This window comes from Tympanuchus pallidicinctus, unplaced genomic scaffold, assembly GCF_026119805.1.
Source record: "Tympanuchus pallidicinctus isolate F22 unplaced genomic scaffold, pur_lepc_1.0 scaffold3, whole genome shotgun sequence".
Taxonomy (NCBI): domain Eukaryota; kingdom Metazoa; phylum Chordata; class Aves; order Galliformes; family Phasianidae; genus Tympanuchus; species Tympanuchus pallidicinctus.
In genome coordinates this window covers 4,370,036-4,389,579 of record NW_026294747.1, presented here as the reverse complement: position 1 = coordinate 4,389,579, position 19,544 = coordinate 4,370,036, and the positions used below count along the sequence as shown (strand labels likewise).

General features: G+C 37.2%; 1 protein-coding gene across 3 annotated transcripts in view; it reads right to left on the bottom strand.

Annotated features, from left to right (window-relative positions):
* Nucleotides 1–19,544, bottom strand: part of LUZP2 (leucine zipper protein 2) — a 113,967-nt gene that overhangs the window by 39,695 nt on the left and 54,728 nt on the right. For all 3 annotated transcript variants that reach the window (XM_052694376.1, XM_052694375.1, XM_052694377.1), the window contains exons 5-7: nucleotides 17,768–17,830; nucleotides 7,633–7,695; nucleotides 5,693–5,755 (exon numbers count right to left, since the gene is read on the bottom strand). In XM_052694376.1, coding sequence (XP_052550336.1) covers nucleotides 5,693–5,755; nucleotides 7,633–7,695; nucleotides 17,768–17,830 — 189 coding nt within the window. The remainder of the gene's footprint in view (nucleotides 1–5,692; nucleotides 5,756–7,632; nucleotides 7,696–17,767; nucleotides 17,831–19,544) is intronic.

The following is a 19,544-nucleotide window of genomic DNA, read 5'->3' as shown; positions in this document are numbered from 1 at the left end:
CCATCCATTTAAAGATCAGCCATCCATTTAAAGATGCAGGCTGCAACTTCATTGGCAAAGTAAAAAAACAAAAACAGAACAGAACAATGTAGTGACAAAGTGTGTACTCAACCCTACTATTCCCAAATAGCAAAAAATTGAATTCTGTTACAGAATCCCATTCTAGAAGTCAATAGATAAAATAGATGAGTTTTCATGTAAGAACAGCTTCAAATACAAATAAAATCTGCAATTACACTTCCTCAGCCATCAACACAGCTGCTTTGAAGAATACACTTACAATTTCCTTCCTGTCATTACAATGACTTTTCACAAACAAGGATAGTTCTTGAATAAAATTACACCTATTTTCTAGCAAATTGTGAAAGTAACAATTATAAATTATCGTGCTTCAAGAAGAAAAATCAGCTCTTCCCAGCAACATGATCCTGGCTGTCATACATCACTAGGCACAGTGACTTCAGTGGAAGAGCATTAAATACTGATTAAGCTATTAAGCATCTAACTTCACTGATTGATTAATTAGCTTGTATTGAAAATGCTTCAGAAAAGGAATGACATCAATCTTATTATCTGACTCTCCATAAAACAATGTATACAAATGGAATTACAGCATGGAATGCAAACCACTCTGTAAGTTCCAGGCCTGCAGAGTACCTCAACACCTACAATCACAAAATCACTTGGTCTATTGCACAAAAAATCTTTAGTAATAAAAGCACAAAGACAATTATGCCTGGGCTACAGATGAAGAAGAACAATTTGCAATACCTGTAGTCATGATGCATTCTCCTTCTAACTCAGAGGCATTCACTACAAGAGCACAAATCATAGCTCAAAATAATTACTCAAAATCCTACTACTAGGGTCGTCTCTCAAGGTCTGGTGCCGAATCTACAGGAAATCTTTGACACTGTGATTAAAGCCTTTCTCTCCACTGCCACTTCAGGGCATTGTACGTGGGCACAGATCAAAGGAAATGTGTTCAGGTGAGAATAATGCCCCACATGAATTGTATGCAAATTAGTACTGGGAAGAACATGGAAGAAAAAAAACCCACAACCATAAAACCCAATCCCTACATATATTATTTTAAAAAATAGGAACTCTAGGAGGGGTGCAGGGTGAGAATTGCAGGATATGGCTATAAAGGGAAGGGAAAATAAAACTACTTTCTAAGTCTATGTAAAATGATATGGTAGCTAGTTGATTTCCATTTCAGTAAGGTAGATTCAAATGAGATACCAGAAAGCACTTCTTACTTTTCAGGCTAATGGACAAAAGCAGTGGAAATACGTAGGTTGAACTGCTGCAGGCTTCTTAAAACAAACTGGATAAACATTATGAAGAAATAACAAGCACATAATCAAATCTTCTCCAGCGTAAGAAAATAAGGAATGTCCTCTGTGTTTTCCATACCTTCCTGAGAAAACAGTTTTTAACAGAACTCAGTTGCTGATGGAATCACTGTATATATTTAAAAATGTACCTCACAATCTCAGTAATTAAAAAAAATCTTGCTTATTTGTGTATTTAATAGGAAAAATCAATAAGAATATTTTCAGACGTATTCTTCTACTACAGTGGACTCCGGCTACGTCATTGATACTTTTAAAAGGCATTTTCTTTTGCTACCTTGTCCTTCAGCCTGTAACTTCTGGCAAAGTCAAAGCAAATCTGTTGGAGAATATTTCCATATCTGAAGTCTTTGATAGTCATTCTCCCAGAAAATGTTTAAAAATGCTACATGTTAGATGCTTAATAACCTGAACGCTTCTTCCAGATCTTACTCAATTACTTGATGCAATGAAGCCAATCTGCAGGTTATAGAACTTAGCCCTAATAAAGTCAACAGTTAAAAATCTCACTCAAAAAAAGCAAACCAAAACAAAGAGTTGAATGTTTCTTATTACACTATGTTTATAGCAGCTATTTGTTTCACTTCTCCTAAGCAGCATTGTCAAATTTCCCCAGGGAGGTTGCAGGAGATTTGGATGCTAAGGAAATGCACTGGACGAACAAACACACAGCAGGTCATTGACTGAAAGTGAGAAGAGCTATCATACCCTCTCAGAAAATTAGCCGTGACACGTCCATTTGAAACTGTCCTCAGTCTCCTCTTATCATCTTTTAACACTGAGATACAGAAATTGTGTTCACTGTAACAGGGTAGTGGGAAAATATCATCAGAAATGAAATAATTGTTTTTGTGCTATATAAATCTAGGTGTAAAGTTTAAAGAAAGCAACATTTTTTTTTTCTTTTTCCCCAAAAGGCTTTATAAAAAGAAATACAGGCATTTTGACATGTTGAACATAATGAAGAGTATTTTATAGTGTGTTAAAATGATCTCATTTTTCAACATGACTCCACTTGATAGTTGATAACATTAATAACAGGAGATGTAAATCGTGGGAAAAGTGAATCCATATTATGAAATGGATGAATTTCAGCCAGGCTTGACTATCTACAAAAACAGGTATCAGAACTGTACTGGAAAACCAAACACTCCTGCATTTTTGTACACACGCAGGCACACAGAGCACTTCTGAAAAAGTTTCCTGCCAATGGTTTATGGGCTGGTTCAGCCCAGTTCTGGGACTAAGATATCCAAAAGGGGAAAAAGTGAAAAAGGGGAAAAGGGTAGAGAGAGATGAGCCTAAAGACAAAACCAGTGGCAATGATCTGAGAAGAAACAAATTTACTAAGCAGGATATCAGAATGCAAGATAACACACTATAATACAATATAATACAACATAATTAGAACTGAAGCTAATACATCATATGAAATGAGAGTGTCTGAAAGCCAAAGGCCTTACTCTAATGCTGAGGTGAGACAAGCAGCCAGGGCCAGCAGAAAAGAAGCTGGAAAATAGTTTTGACTACAAGTAGCAGACTTCAGTTAACTCTTTTACACACATCCTTTGTCCGTCCGTGTAATGTCAGTTCAGCTGTTTCTTAGGAATTTCTTGTAAGAAGTGCTAGAAATAAAGAATTACTATTTTTAACCTGCCTTCACTTTCTTATACAGATCTCTGAATTGTAAGAAGAGTGAACACGGGCCAAATATGAGGAACTGGCGTTTTATTTACTACTGCTTGTTAAGTTACTGTCACACAATGTTAAAGCTAGACATAATTCACTGAGTATTACAGGAGACACATTCCGTCGTAGAAACATAGAATGGCTTAGGTTAGAAGGGACGCCAGGATCATGTCCCAGCTCCTCTAACACAGGCAGGGCCACCAGCCTTCAGATCTGATGCTAGACCAGGTTGCCCAGGGCCCCATCCAACCTGGTCTTGAACACAACCAGGGGCAGAGCATCCTCAGTCTCTCTGGGCAGCCTGGTTCAGAACCTCACCACTCGGTAAAGAACTTTCCCCTGACATCCAATCTAAACCTTCCCTCCTTGAGCTTAAAAGCATTTCCCCTTGTCCTATCACTATCCACCCTTGTAAACAAGTTGATTCTCCTCCTGTTTCCAATCCCCTTTTAAATTCTGGAAGGCTGCAATGAGGTGTACTCGCAGCCTTCTCTTCTCTAGGCTAAACAAAGCCAGCTCCCTCACTCTGTCTTTATAGGAGGTGCTCCAAACCTCTGATCATCTCCCCACCGCCTTCCCCCACCCTTCCTCTTTCTTTCCCACTCATTCCCAAAGCTCTAATCAGTACTCTGACAATGTAAAGCTCATTAAGAACCTGTTTCTCAGTGTTGATTACAAAAAGCAAAAAAGCACAATCAATAAGACTCTCTCTTTGTAAACATCTTCACAATTAATTCTACCAGAGTAAGCATCAGTTCCATAAGTACAGACTGCAGAGCTCCTTCATATCCTCTAGAGATCACATGGACCCAAGTATGCATCCTTCCAATGAGCAGCAATCAGAAGCTCGTAACGTTCAGTTACACAGGGAATGCAATTCTCCAAATTATCTTTCCCCAGCAAAGCAGGAAGAAAGCATAAGATGTAATGGAATAGGATCCCAGTGGGAGGGAGAAAGAGTAGAAGTTCTATGACCTAACAGGAACTAGGAATCAGGAAATCATTTTCATGCTATCCACAGACAAAAGGCTATCCATCCACTGCTTTGATCACAAAACATTAGAGCATCACAACACAGCCTCAGATTGCAATGATGGCATGGAATCTGTCCACCTGGTATCAGAGCAACGAGATACAAAATGAAAAAGCATCTGCTCTTGTTCTAATTTTGTAGCCCCTCTCAGATCAGGCTGATTTTTGAAAAGCTTTCCGCTCTTCTCTTACCACACAGCTTCAACTCCACTCAGTGCGTCTTCAGAATTGAAATAAATACAAATTAACAAATGCATTCTTCTCTTCCCCACATCTTCCTGAGCTACTTAGAATGGTAACACAAGGGCTTCTTTGTTCTATTTTCTTTCTAAATGAAATTTTCTTTTGTCAGGAAAATGGCTAACCAAGATATCACTGGCTGCAAACAAAGGATTTATCAAATGAGGAAATCAGTTATCTATCACAGAGAGAACCGAAGAGTGGAGAGATGTTTCAGGTATTTGCATACAAACTTGTCAGGAGACAGGACTACAGAATCATTTTCACAATTCATTAACATTGTTCATCTAATGTTCTCAAGGAGCTTTTAAATAAATCAGTTCATAGTCTCCCCAGAGGGCAAGTAAACATTTTCCCTATTTTAAAAGTCAGAGCCCCGAGAGCAGAATTCACCATGACTAACCTGGGACACATTTTGTATCTGGTATCTCCAGTATTCCTTCCTATGCCTTCCAGAAGAAATTTGGTGCTGAGTTTAATTACTTTGTAAGTAACTCTAGCTCTAGGCCCTTTGAAAATGACTGCTTATCTCCATCTTTCATGCAAGGAATAAAAGCACTACTCAATTAGCAGCCACCACTCACATGACCTCAATTTTTATTGGGCGTAACTTCTCCTCCCTTATGGTAACATGGACTTGATATCCTCCAGAGAAAAGTCTGTGCACTCTGCCCCTCCAATTATCTTTCTTTTTTTTTTTTTAACGAGCTATATAGACCGACTATTTATTTGGTTTGTATATCCAACAGGCATTTCTTCTATTTTCTTTTTTTCCTAGAATCATCAGTTCTTGTAAAGGTATCTCAGAACATCATTGGAATTTCACTCCAGAGACCTAAGCTTATCACAAACTTCAAACTTCATTCTAAATGTTGAGCATAAATTTAATTTGCCATGGATGTCAAAAGAATATCCACCTGTACTCTGCTGTTCAGTAAGAAAGGTGAAAAATACATAGAGTGGAGTAGGGCAACAGATTTTAGTCACCAGCAAGGAGCTAGAACATTTCGTTATCTGAGCATGCATATAGATGCTCATAAAGTATTTTCCATTCATCTTGCCTAGTCAGAAAGATATCAAATACTATTTTAGTCTTTGAAGCTTCTCTTCTTTGCCCTATATTATATTGCTTAATATAATAAAAAGTACTGCCCCAGTTAAAGTGGTCTGCAAAAAAAATAAATCCACAAAAATCCATAGTATTTCTGAAATTACATTATGGCATTAAATTTGTCTTTGGTCTTTTGAGTTTTTTTTTCAGTATAGACAGAATTAAATGATTCCTTAAAACTAATGAAGGCAGTTATCATTCTCTCAGATTAATTTAACTAAATAGCAAAGCCAGTATCTAAACTGCGTTGAAATAAACTCACCTTAAAAATCAAATCTTTTTTCCCATAACGAAGTTCTTTCAGCTGGGCTTGGATCTTTTTTGACTGAAATAGCGAGGAAAATAGAATCAGTGTTTTTATATCTTTGCTTTTATATATTTGCTTTTAAAACCAGAATAAAAATAGCAATCTCTGACAGCACGAAAGCAGAACTGGAAGCATCACTTTCAAAACAACCTTCAGTGCAGATTAAAATGGTTTAACCATAGAATCATAGAAGTTGCAAAAACCACTAAGATCATCTGGTCCAACCATCAGCCCATCATCACCATGAACACTGAACACATCACTCAGTGCACACAATCTGGGAGAGTATGATGAAGCATGATCTTCCTGGTAGGCAAATCTATCTGTGAAAGACATTTGATTAAAAGAATATAGCTTTTGCATATTCATCATCTTTGGTATATGGAACCCACTTAAAGAATAACAAGTATACTATATCTCTCTGGCTTGCACCATTTAAATCAGGCAAAATAACAAAACAAAACAAAAAATTATGTTCATAGCACTGACCCACTTAAAATTCATATATTTACCACAATGATTCATCAAATGTAAAATTCTTAATGTTTAAGATACGCTCGCATCTGTTGCCTTGAATGCTGATTAGGTCAGGTTTAGTTTCCTGAAATTCTCTGCCAGCAATGCTTGCCATACTACAGTGAACTTCATTTAATTTTAGATTTCACCTTAAGACTCACAGACATTTGTGTTGCAAATATTAAATATACAGCAAAAAGGTTCAGGTTAATTACTTAACACTCAAGATGTTGCACAGCTAGGAAAACCAAACTCGCAAAAATGGAATGTATATGGAAAGTAACATTGAGTCCAGCTGATTCTTAAAGCAGTAAACAAGGGAAGAGTGTCTATATACACACACACACGCACTATATATGTATATTATATATACAGTGTGCATATATACATATACATACATACACAGACACACAGGCGCACACACACACACACACACACACATATATATATAAAACTTTCATTGTACTCAAATACTCTGGTATGCTTGAAAAAGAAAAAAAAAAAAAAAGTGATGACTGAGGAAAATAACAGATTCTGACAACCAGCAAAATAAATATCCATTATTTCCTACTGTTAAGGATTTCTCAGAAAGAGTGTTTGCAGATCTTCAGTGAGGCTAATTAGCTAATACAAGTCACTGCTTTGACCTCATATGTTTTACTGTTTACTTTTAAATGCAGTCTTTGAAGAAATTATGACTGACCTTAACAATAAGAATTTTAATAAAGAAGTGTTATGCTTCTTTTCGATTCTGGTATTTATTTGTGCAGATGAAATCCATGTGAGAAGAGATATTTATATACAGTAATAACCACTCTCATGAAAAGGTAAATAGCCAAAGGAATGCTCCATTTAATACAGTTACTTGGGCATTGAGGTGTTTGAAATAATGGGGGGGTTGTATCATCACTTATCTTTGCTGTAAGTGTTTCTGTAGAGGGAATATTTTATAATATGACACTTTTTCCTTGAAATAATGGAAAATTACAGGGATCAATAGTAATAAACCTTTCAAATCTCTATGAATTACTTTAAGAAGGCATTTAGCTTCTCCTGTCTTACTCCAGGCATGAAGGAGCAGGGAATGAAGATCAGTTTAACATCTGTTACAGACCATAATCTATACTCAGAGAGCTATATGTACATTAAATAACCATTCTCAACTTCTACTGTATAGGCCTAACACCTTGGTTTTCAGACTGCTAACATATTTGAGTTGCCTCTAGTGAAGTCACAGACGTTCAGATCAGATGTGTGCTTTATAAACACTCATTGCACATACTCAATATATCATCTATGCCAAAACCTCAGTATCAAAGAGTTTGACAGAAAGTTCTTCTGGATACGTTAAGTTCAGAATAGAGAGGAACCTTCCTTACCTCTTCTGCATGAATACCACAAAGTTTGTTTCCTGACAGGAGCTTGTTTTTGAGGCTTTTGTTCTGAGGGAAAAAAAAGTTGTTTTATTACTGAGACTTAGTGACATTTTGAGTGAACTTTTGAATATTTTATCAATCTGGTTTTATTTCATACATGAACAACATCTTCAAGAGACTGGAAGAGACGTACATAATGAAAGACAGTAGCTGCACCAAGGTGCAGCAACTTCTCTTAGAAAATTCTGAAAGCCTACAGCTTTGTATTAAAACATGCTTTGGCAGAAAGAGGAATGCACACAGATTTCAAACCATACCAGCAACTGCAGGTAACTTAGATTGGATATGCTGAGGTAGAAAGGCAGGATAAAAAAAAAAAACAACAACAGAACACTTTAATATTTACCTGACTTCAGTGCTTAGCTCAATATCATTTTTACTAAATCACTGTAGCAATTGAGTCAAAGATGTCCATCCTTAGCCAAGGTGAAGAAGTGCATGGGAGCTTTTGATTAAACTTCCCAATTTAAAAGGGCAAGTAATCAAAACCTTTTAAAGGCCAAATAACTGTATGTGAGCACTGTGCACAGTGCTGCAGAAAAATGTTTTCAAGATGACATGTGCATCCGCAGCTTTGTGTTGCAAAACAAAAAGCCATTTGGGCATTACTTGCAGTAAGACAATCCAGACTCTGCCTTGCATAAAAACTGATGTGCAAAATGCTGCACATGAAGGGAAGGACGACAAATATTCTCATAAGCCTCATGTTTGAATGAATTTTGTTCTTTAATAAGGATGTGGGAGCTGGGGCTCCAGAGGAACACCTTCTTGCATTAACCAACACTGTAACACAGGACTAGATTCTATGCTGAGAAAGCTAGATAGCAGATGCCAAGTGATCAAAAGTAAATCATAAAAAAAATCCCAATAAGATGAACTACATTCAGCACAGCTATTTCTCACAAGGGGTAAATACAAAGAGATAGAGTGTAACGTAATCACACATCAGATGTAACTGGACTCACATAAAAAGTCAACATCATTTCTTGAGTTGATGGCCAAACAGATGTGCCAAAGGCACTATCTCACTAGGAGAGTGCACTTAGTTAATCTAGAAATTCAGATCATCTCTGTTTTGCTAAACTGCATCCATTATTCTCCTATTCACCTATAATCTGTCAAAGGTTCTAAGGGTGAGTTGCAATCTTTACATTTTTATTCCCTTCTATTCCTTTTGCCAAGTGAAAGGTACCGTAAGAAAAACTTCCATTAATACTATTAAAGTATTCATAATTAACCTCTATATGCATAGTTTTGCAGAGGCTCTGCATTAACTCAAGACGTGATTGGAAGGAAGAGAAGCCATCCAGAGGGACACAGGCTGGAAAAGTGGGCCCATGAAAACCTGATGAGGTTTAGTAAGGCCAAATGCAGGCATTTAAAGGTCACAGTTACTAGGAGCATAAAAATTTGGAGCTTGCCAGAGGGAGCTGACAACTTCTGTTAAATGTTGGAGTTCTTTTTTAGCACTTAGGAAATTACATGTTGCTACGAAGTACAGCTTTGCCTCCTGTTTTTTTGTTTGTTTGTTTGTTTTACAGCAGCACGTGAAGTATACCAATAAGAGCCTGTAAAAATGTAAAGAGAAGGATTTGATCCTCATTGTGAACATTGCCAAATGAGGTGTGTTCTCATGTATATGTCCCATAGATTTGCTAGAAAGGGACTATTCAAAATGAATTCAATCAGATTTTTAGGATAAAAAATCATAGCAAGTCACAGTATAAGATCTCACGCTTAAGTCTTAGTCAAGAATTCAAGATGACAGATCTTATTTTCCTATTCAAATAATAACAAAAAACTAAGTTTAACTTGACGTTTTTCATTTGTTTAAAACATCATATATGTTTTAAATTGCTTTAACAGAAAAGATCTCAGACATTTCAAGCTTAAAACCCAATGTAGTTAAAGAATGAATTAAGTAACCATGTCTTCAATGGACTGTCTTAAAATGATGTACAGTAATGATTTTAATTAGATATGGTCTTTTATATTTACAGAAAGGATACCATGATATTCCAAATAAGAGACGTGGTCAGTTGGCATGGTGAGGATGAGTTGGGGTTGGACTTCAAGATCTTACAGGTTTTTGCAAACAAGTTAAAAGATATAGCCATGTTTTCACAAAAGCAGTGATCCCTACCAATGCAGACTAAATACATCATCTCTCCAGAGAAGGAGAGAAGGAAGAAAAATAGCTCATGCCTAAGAATTGTTAGGAAACTAATGGTTCTTCCTTTCCAATGCCACTGGAAAATTTTACTACCTTGTATCTCAATAAAATTCAGGTCTCTTTACTTCTCTTCAACAACTTTATCCTACTATACCAATGCATAATGGCTAAAAGGAGTGATAGGGTTTTTTGGCACTATGTTTCTTTTTAATTTCCATCCAGACCATTAGAAGACTTTAGAGACTTAAAAGTATAAACTAAGAACTTAAAAGCTCAATAGAAACATGTACTGGCAGTGTTCATTCCTTCCTTTCCTGCCAAATCATATTATTAAAATCATCAGATAGATGCATCTTGTGCTTTTTACAATATGCCCTCCTCCCTGGCCACACTTCTTTTGATACAGCCCAGGATAAGGTCGGCTTTCTGGGCTGTGAGGGCACACTGCAGGCTCATATCCAGCTTCCCATTCACCAGTATCCCCAGGCCTTGCTCTGCAGGGCTGAGTTCAATCCTTTCATCCCCCAGCTTGCATTGGTAGTGAGGGCTGCCTCAAAGTCCTTCCATTTGGATTTATTGAACCTCATGAGGTTCACCTGGGCCCACTGCTCAAGCCTGACTAGGTCCTTCTGGATGGCATCCTGTCCCTCTGGTGTGCCAATCGCACCTCACAGCTTGGTGATATCAGCAAACTTGTTGACAGTGCACTCGACTCCACCATTGATGCCACTGATGAAGATATTAAAGAGTACTAGTCCCAGCACTAGTCCCTGTGGGACACATCTCATCATCAACCTGCATCCAGACATGAAGTCATTGACCACTGCTCTCTGGACTCAATCCTGCAGCCAGTTCTTCATCTGTTGAACAGTCTGCCCATCAAATTCATCTGTCTCTATTTTGGAGAGAAGGATGTTGTGGGGTAGTCTGCCAAAGGCTTTACAAAGTCCAGATAGGTGACATCAGTGGCTCTTGTCCACTGATGCAGTGACACCATCATAAAAGGTCACGTTGACCTCTAGCCACCTAGAGGATTGGTTTAATATACTGATGCTGACATTTTGTAATATATAGCACTTATATTATCTCTTTGAGATAGCAGCAGGACATCAGCTGTAGATGAACAAACTGTACAACTTTGACATCGTTAATTCAAGGCAAGTTTCCTTTGCCTGCTAGACTTCTGAAGCATGAGGACAGAACATGTTCAAGCAAAGAAAAATCACTTTCCCTCAGAAAATTATTCAGTGCAATTCACTTCACTTCAGACATTTTATCTGAGGTCTGACAGCAATAGTTTGTTGTATACAAGATATATTTGCCTCTGCCTCCCTTTGACGAACAGCGCATATGAGCTCATTCTAAGCTCCAGCTCATCACTGCAGCCTTTCTCTGTTATGGACATTCTATAAAAATCATCAACAAAAGCAACAACAACAAAACCCAAATGAAAACAACACAACAAAATACACTCCTAAACAATAAAAAGCTCTGGACTGTACTCAGTGAGAGTGCCAGAGCCAATTGCCAAGATGAATACTCTTTGCCATTTCCTGTTAAACAAAATTGCTCTCTGTGCCCTTTTGAGGGAAAATCAGATTGCAGCAACTAACCAAAATTAAATATCTGACAGTATTTGATATTAGAATATACTGGAATCCATTTTGGCTTGGATATTAGCTTTATATTTTCAAGATGATGAAAAACTGTTTGATATAGCACAAAACAGGGTGAAAGCTTTAATCCCAGCTAGGTCTACTCAGCCCTTCATTTTTCTAAGACAGATAAACTGAGTTTCCTGTACTATACTGTCTGAGGGTTTTTAGGAAAAAAAAACTTACACTCTGCTTTGCTACAGCCTTCCCTAATCCAAAGCTGTTACTTCTATCTGAAATAACTGAAATTTGATGACGTTTTAGACTCACTAAAACACCCATCTAAATGTTAATATTCAGACAGAGTTTACGAACATGCATCACCACAAGCAACAAGACCAAAAAAACAAAGAACAATAAAATAACTACTGATTTTAGAAAAAAAAAAAAAAAAAAAAAAGAAGTTTTTGCATTAGTACCATTTATAAGATTACAAAACAGTGTCAAATAACAGTGCGTGCAGTCTTTTTGGCGAATGTTTTAAATAGCTAAATGAAAAAAAGTTCCCTCACCCTCTTATCACTTCGAGTGAATTCTCCTGCTACAATAATAAAACCAGTGCACAGGACCAACTATTTTTTTCTTCAGTGTATTTTCTCCTTTGCAATTTCAAGAGACCAGGGTCATGTATTTTCCTTATCCCTGAGTAAAGATAATTCAATACGAAAAAATGATACAAAGAGGTACACATCGGACAGATGTAATTTGATGTAATTTTCAATCACACCTTCTGAGTCATTTCAAATGGACGTTGACAGCTGATGTCCTGCTGCTAGCTCAAATTTCTAATTCTTTCTAAGTTTTAATTAAAAACACAGCAGCGTGTTGAATGCAGAATCCCATTTAACAGGACATGAATCTCAAATGGGGTAACTGCCTTTTCAATGCAGGATTATCTACAGCAGAGCCCTGACTACTCTTTAAACATTCCCTTTGGCAGAGTTGCAGGAGTGCTCCAGAGACATTCGTGGAATCAGTAAAGCAGAGCCCCTCCTTAGGTAGATATCTGCCCTGAAGATCCTCTCTCTCATAAGTTTGACAAGAAGGGTGAAAAGAAGCTAAAACTGCTGTGAGCTACAGGTTAGGAGGAAAAGAGAATTAAAAGTCCACTGACAGCCCTATCGAGATAAAGAAAATGAAAAACTAAATGCATTTCTTACTTCCAAAGAACCAGGCTCTCTCTCACTGCAAGAATGAAGGGTCACAGTGGTTACATTCAGCCCTACAGCCTCTTTTCCCTCCTGTACCATCAGCAGGAGGTGAAATACTGCATTAAGCACCCCTTAGATCCTTGCACATTTGCATCTTAGAATTGCCAATATCTGTCCTAGAGCATAAGTGACATAGATATGAAAGGAGGAGGGCAGGATATCACTAAGGCATACAGGTATGCTGCTCTCTGCAGAACCATATCACTCAAGATCACTTTAATATTCATAAGCTCTGTCTCGTGAATTCTCTCAGGACATGGAATGGGCCTCTGCCTGGTCATCTGTGAATGAATTCATATCATTACAAATAGATACAATAAATAGATGCAAAATAGATTACAAAAAATACAATACAAATTACAAATGCTGTAGACAGGGAGTTGAGTGCCTATCTCCAAATTAAGAGAGAGCTTCAGCAAGATTTGGAGTTGTGCCCTACAGTGGTAAATAATTTAATGTCATGAAGTCAACATTTTCTTAGAACGAGAACTATTTTCAAAAGGATCTGACACATGGGCAGTGACAATAAAACATTCTTTGAAATGATTACTACAAAACGTAATTCTCTTGGTGGATAAAACTTCTGCATTTCTTCCATGTTGATGACTTGATTCATCTTTGATGTTTAGCCAAGCTGAAGAGGAATTATGGTTAAATTACATGTGATCTGAGGTAGATTATCAGCAGAGGTTGTGTTCAAACACATCAACGCATTTCTGCATTGTATTAAGAAGGACAACACGTCGAACACTTCAGTTATCCAAGCACACAATATGCTTTATACACTCAATCTCACACTTAGTTACAAACCAATTCCATAACAAAATTTCAGACCACTTGACAGAAAAACTTCTACTCAACCTAATAACAGAGATCAGAACATCCATCTCACCTACTTACTGTGGTCAATACCTGCAACACAGGGCTAAGGAATTTTCCATCATCAGATAAATGAGAAAGTTGTATATATGATGATTGCTATTTTACTGGATAGAATACAGACATTAAAATCCTAACATCAGTGACTTTGATATCAATTCAGCAAATGTTTTCATGCTAAAATAGAACAAAATCTGCACAGCAGGAAAGAGATGGCTGCCCCCTTCTCCCACCTCCACTTCAACATAACTAAGATATTCAGAGCACTGCAAAAGTGCATCAGGAATCTTTACATTCTATTCTATTTTTAATATTACAACAAAACATGATTCGTTTTCTGTCTTTATGATTATTATACTCTAAAATACGGTGTACTGTTTTCAGAGTTAAAGAATAGTTTGGCACTAATTTTTTTTTACTAATTTTTTCCATTATCAGTGTATGTCCTACTTTTAATGACACAGATCATTGTTACTCCCTTTGAAGTGGTCTTCCCAGTAGGCAGTTTTAACATCACGGTGCTAAAAGCCAACGTTTCCACTCATCTGCATCACAAGAATAAATTGGATCAGCACATTTCTTTCCCAGTTTGACTGATTAAACAGCATTTCCAACTTTTCATTTTCTGCACAAATCACTGAAAAAATGCCAGTCATTAATTTTGGAAGGAAAAAAGAATATATTTTTTTTTAACCCTCAAATGAAGATTCAAAAGCCTTTAACTGCCTGCTGTCAGAAACTGCTTCTGTATTCTTCCTGCTTATGTAGGTTTTCTTTGGCAGTGCCGCTGCCTCTGGTACTTATAGATGATTTCTTCTGAACTGGAGAACCTATACAGCATCCAAAGAGGAAATGAAGCTTGACTCACCTTCCTTCTGCATGGGAACAGATTTTTATACTTACAAAATTCGCAGGATAAGAGTTCATCTTATCTCCAGAGTACAAAGACAGAAGAAATAAAATGTCCTCCTTTATAGAATAGTGCCAAGCGTCAAAGCCTTAAAATTTCATTTCTGCTTTACTACAAGAACACATTTTTTCACCCCACCATCTTTCAGTGCAGTTCAATTGAATTCACCCTGCAGAGCATGAAATTCTCAATAGATCAGGGACTTCAAAATGCCTTGACTTTATTTTCTATTAGTACAGCTATACACAGGAAGACTGAAGAAAAATCATTTTAGGATGATTTACTTAATACTAAAGCTATAACCACAATTTATATATGAGTAATACCAAACTATTGCTTGCAAGGTACTTATTTGAAACAATGCTTCTTAGCAGGAAGAATACGTATTACTGGGAGCTATCAAATTCATTTTCTGCTCCCGATTTGCTTTGTACTGCCTGTACTACTTTGTCTTTTATGTAATACATGTTTTTCAAAATACTGTCACAGCCTAAACAGCCAAGAAATATACTGCCTGATATAAAGCACTGTGCCAGCTTAATAAATACATGGGGCTATGGTAAAATAGTACATGTAAAGACATTAACATACTTTCAAGTATACACAGTCATAATAAAACACCTTGCCCACAGATATTATCTTCTCTACCCACATTGTAATAACATTATTTAAATAAGAGTATTATTTTTTATTTTTTAATACAGATATCTTTTGTCTAATGAGTGGCAATTGCAGCATCCATGTGACAGAGCTGAATAACGTTTTGCTACTTCTTGGTACAGAATATAGTTAATGATACCATTTATTATGCTTTGGGAGAAATCCCTACCTTGTTCTTTATCTCAAGGAAATTATATACAAGCACACATCATCTGGAGGTCTTACAGATCTTTTCAGGAAACATTCAAGGACCTCTAACAGAGGAATTTTTAGACAACACCATGTATTGTATATAGCACTTTTTTTTTCCCCTCCACACAAATGTTTTTATTAATTTTTTTTTACAAAGCCCTGAATAGCCTGAAATTTACATTTCTGTACATTGGCTTCTCTTCATATGCCACAGCACAGCTGCTATGTTCAGTTGGAAAGCTGCTGTTGTTTATTCTTATCTCTGAATTGTCAAGATGAATGGCAATAGGGCATGTACTGAAAGGATGGAAAAAAAATGGGGAATTATTTGTATAGTTACTGGGGAATTTGAGACTGCTGCATTCAATATTTGACAATACAAACAGAGGGCTATTAAATAAAATGCACTATTTTTGAAAGAGGGGCAACAGTAGCTGTGAATGGAATTTCATTTATGCTATGCACCTCTATTTGTACGAACATAAAGCCTTTAAAATTACATAGAAGCAATATCCATTAAATGTACATCATATTTACTCTTACAAACAGGTTTTGTATAACTATACTGCATATTCAATGATTGGAGACAAGGCATAGATAAACAATGTTTCCTCAAAAAAGTACAATTCATTTTGTCAATCTAATTAACAAAATATGATGTCCTTGTTGAAAAGGCCTATATCAATTACTGACATTCCAGAAAAGCTGTTAGTGGGCATATAGGGAACTGACCATGTAGTGCAGAGATTCTACAAAGAGCCATTAGGTAGGGATAACCATTTGTTCCTTTCTCACACACTAACTGATGAACAGAAGGGCAATTCTCTCAAACCAAATTTCTCCCAAGGCAAATTTAATTGACTAAAGAACGTGGGCTTTGTGAGAAGCACCAATTGCACAGATGCTCCAAATAACATCTATTGCAGAAATCCAGAAACTGTTCACTCTATGGGTCATATCATGCCTGTGCACCTTCTCTATTTTGTAGTCAAAGCGCTTTAGTGAAAAAGGAGAGAATCACAATGACAGAGACATCAGAGACATAAATATCTACATAAGAGAAATACCCCTAAAACATTTACGATACTATGAATGTCAACTTACATGTTTTCCCTGAGCTTTTATCTATTCTCCAATCATTTTACAAGCTAGGAAAAAAAAAATCATTATCTTCACATAATGTAGTAAATAGAGATCCCAGCCAAGCTGAAGGTGCACTTAGTGCCTGGCAATCACACCACCACAACCACCACAAAGACCATGAGAGAAAGAAGCTGCACAGCTACTGCAGTTTTTGACTGTTGTTTTTTTTCCTCGTGCATTTTCTTGGGCTGAGCTTGCAGGGAATTCATGGCAGACAATAAGTGCAACTGCTAGTCAAGAGCAATAATGAGTACAAGGGTAGCAGGAGAGCAACATCGACATAAAGCCTGTATACAGAATGCAATTTCATGAACAAGTACTGTGTTAAATATAAGGCATATAGTAAGAAGTTTTCAAAGGAACAGTCAGACAAACAAGAAAACCATACAAACAGCCTAGAAGCTGTTCAAAAACACTGTATCAGAAATTCCCAAAGCCCTGAATAAACCCAATAAAACTAAGACCACAGGGAACAACTGAGAAAAACCTGCTGAGAGGAGGAGATCAGGAAAAACTATTAAAAATAATCAAGTTAAACAGTGCAGTAAGATGGAATTTGATAATATAAGTTGTGGAGGTGTTTGGTATCAGGAAGGGGCCCAGAAAATCAACGTACAACTGGTTCATAAAATACACTATGGGGCATATGCACTAATAAATCCTCAAACTCCCAAATCCCAGTGTCTGCAGTGAGGCAGGCCAACACAGGCTACTATCATACCATTTGGGACTGTCATTGTCACAGGAGATACTGTGATCCATGAATCACTGAACATTTCTTTACATTCTTTTAATTTACAAAGTGGGAGCATTGACAATACCTCTGTGCCTCACTCAAAGCATCATCTGCAACAGTGACTTCTTGGCACTCCACTAACCTGTATGCATTTATGATGGAGCAAAACTCATCTCACTGATGGTACCCCATAGTTTCACCATGAATTATTTTTTGTTCTGGATGAAGAAGTGAAGCAGTACATCTGTTGACATCCCCATCAAGTTACTCATGTTTTGAATCAAAGAAATGCTGAGAATCTTCATTGATCACTCATTTTAGGTAGACGTGGATATATTCAACAACTAAAGCATCAGTGCATTATCAACATTACTCACATCCTAAATCCAAAGCAGAGCACCACACCTGCTACTAGGAAAAAAACTGTTTCCCAACCCAAACCAGGACACAGTCAACTTCTGAAACCTCTTTGCAACTGACTTCACGTATGTATTGCCAACACTTAAGCATTCTTCTTACCTCGTTTTGGAGGGCACGGATCATTTTGCTCTTTCTTTCCATTTCAGTCTTCAAAAAGTTAATCTACAGGTGGAAAAAGAAAAAAAGAAAAAAAAAAAAGCTGAGTTTTTGAAAGGTAGCTAAACATCACAAAATCATAGAATGACTTAGACTAGAAGGGACCCAGAGGATCACTGAATTTCAACTCCTCTGCCATGGGCAGAGCCACCACCCTCCAGATCTGGCAGCAGACCAGGCTGCGCAGGACAGCCCTGTTTAACCTGGTCTCGAACACCTCCAGGAATGGGGCATCCACAGCCTCTCTGGGCAGCCTGTGCCAGCACCTCAACTAGCATTAAATTAGCACAGTGCTTTCATCCATAAGCATCCACCTACAATTCACTAAATTCTCATTCCTGTACACCCAGTGCCCCATGTGTTTTTCTCTCCATCTATGATATAAGTACTGCCCACACTCATGGGAAACTATAGTTTACCTGACGTTGCTGTAGACTTGTTAAGAAAGAAGAAAAAAAGTAGGTAGATGTCATTACTTGAAGAAAACATTACTGGGCTTGACACTGCTCTTATCAACATCAAAAGATAGATGAGAGAGCACAAGCTTAACTTAAGAACATCTGTATGGGGTACATGAGACAAATATCAACCGATAGATATAGTAAGACTTCCAAAATCCTTCCCAGATTTTGTCTAATGATTTGGTTAAGGGAAATACTAATTACCCGTAGATACTACTGAGGATCATTCTGTAGCAGAAAATGAGTATACTCAGTACTTGCCTAGAGATCACATCTATAAATGAATTCAATTTACATACATTGTATAATAAATGAAACATTTTTGCATAACAATAAATTGAGGCCACAATCAAAGTAGAAGTTTATGATTGAAAACTGAAAATTAAGAAGTAGTGTACTTCTTGCTGTTCAAAAGATTTGCAAGTTACCACTGAATACTGACAGCTTCTTCGTTAAAGAGCATTCTGGTTCTCAGCCCTAATCCTCTCATAATAACGTTAATGTCTCCTGAAAGCACATTCTATGTCCAAATATAGATGAAATACTGAAAAAGGTATGGCACTGGGTTTGTTGACTGTGTGCTCTCCATACAAAATCTGAAACTAACAATCTTTTCTGGAGAAGATATTTTTATGACATCCATCATGGATTTACGGGTTATTATTCCACATCATAACATCATGTAGTGCACTGGGAGTTAAAGAATTAATGCTCCAGTTCCGGGCACCTGTCTAGAACAGAAGAACTACATACCCCAGAGGACTTTGCATTCAGAGAGGAGATATAACCCCCCGCAAGGTCATCTGATGTTCCCTTTTTCTTCAGCTCTCCTTCCTGCTGCTCAACCCAACTGCCCGTCTCACCTCAGCGTTTTGGTGACACCTTCAGTTCTCAAACATTTTCTCTCTCACTATATTTGATTTATTAGCTTCAATTCTAATTATATTGTATTATAGTGTTATCTTGCATTCCAATGCTACATTTAGTGAATTAGTTTGTTTCTCCTCAGACCCTTGCCATTGTTTTTAATTATTTGGGGTCCCCTGTTTCCCCGCTCCAGAGGCACGGATTCACAAATCCTTCTGCCCTTCAAGTCACTGAACTGGGCAAAACCTGCCCATAAACCACTGACAGACACCACAGGGCTGTTAATTTAACCAGCAATTCGTGTGATGGTTTTACTCAGTCCTAATGTTAGGGCATAGCAACGGACCACACAGCGCTTCAGAATCTCAAGTTGAGAAGTGGAGTTTAGAGCA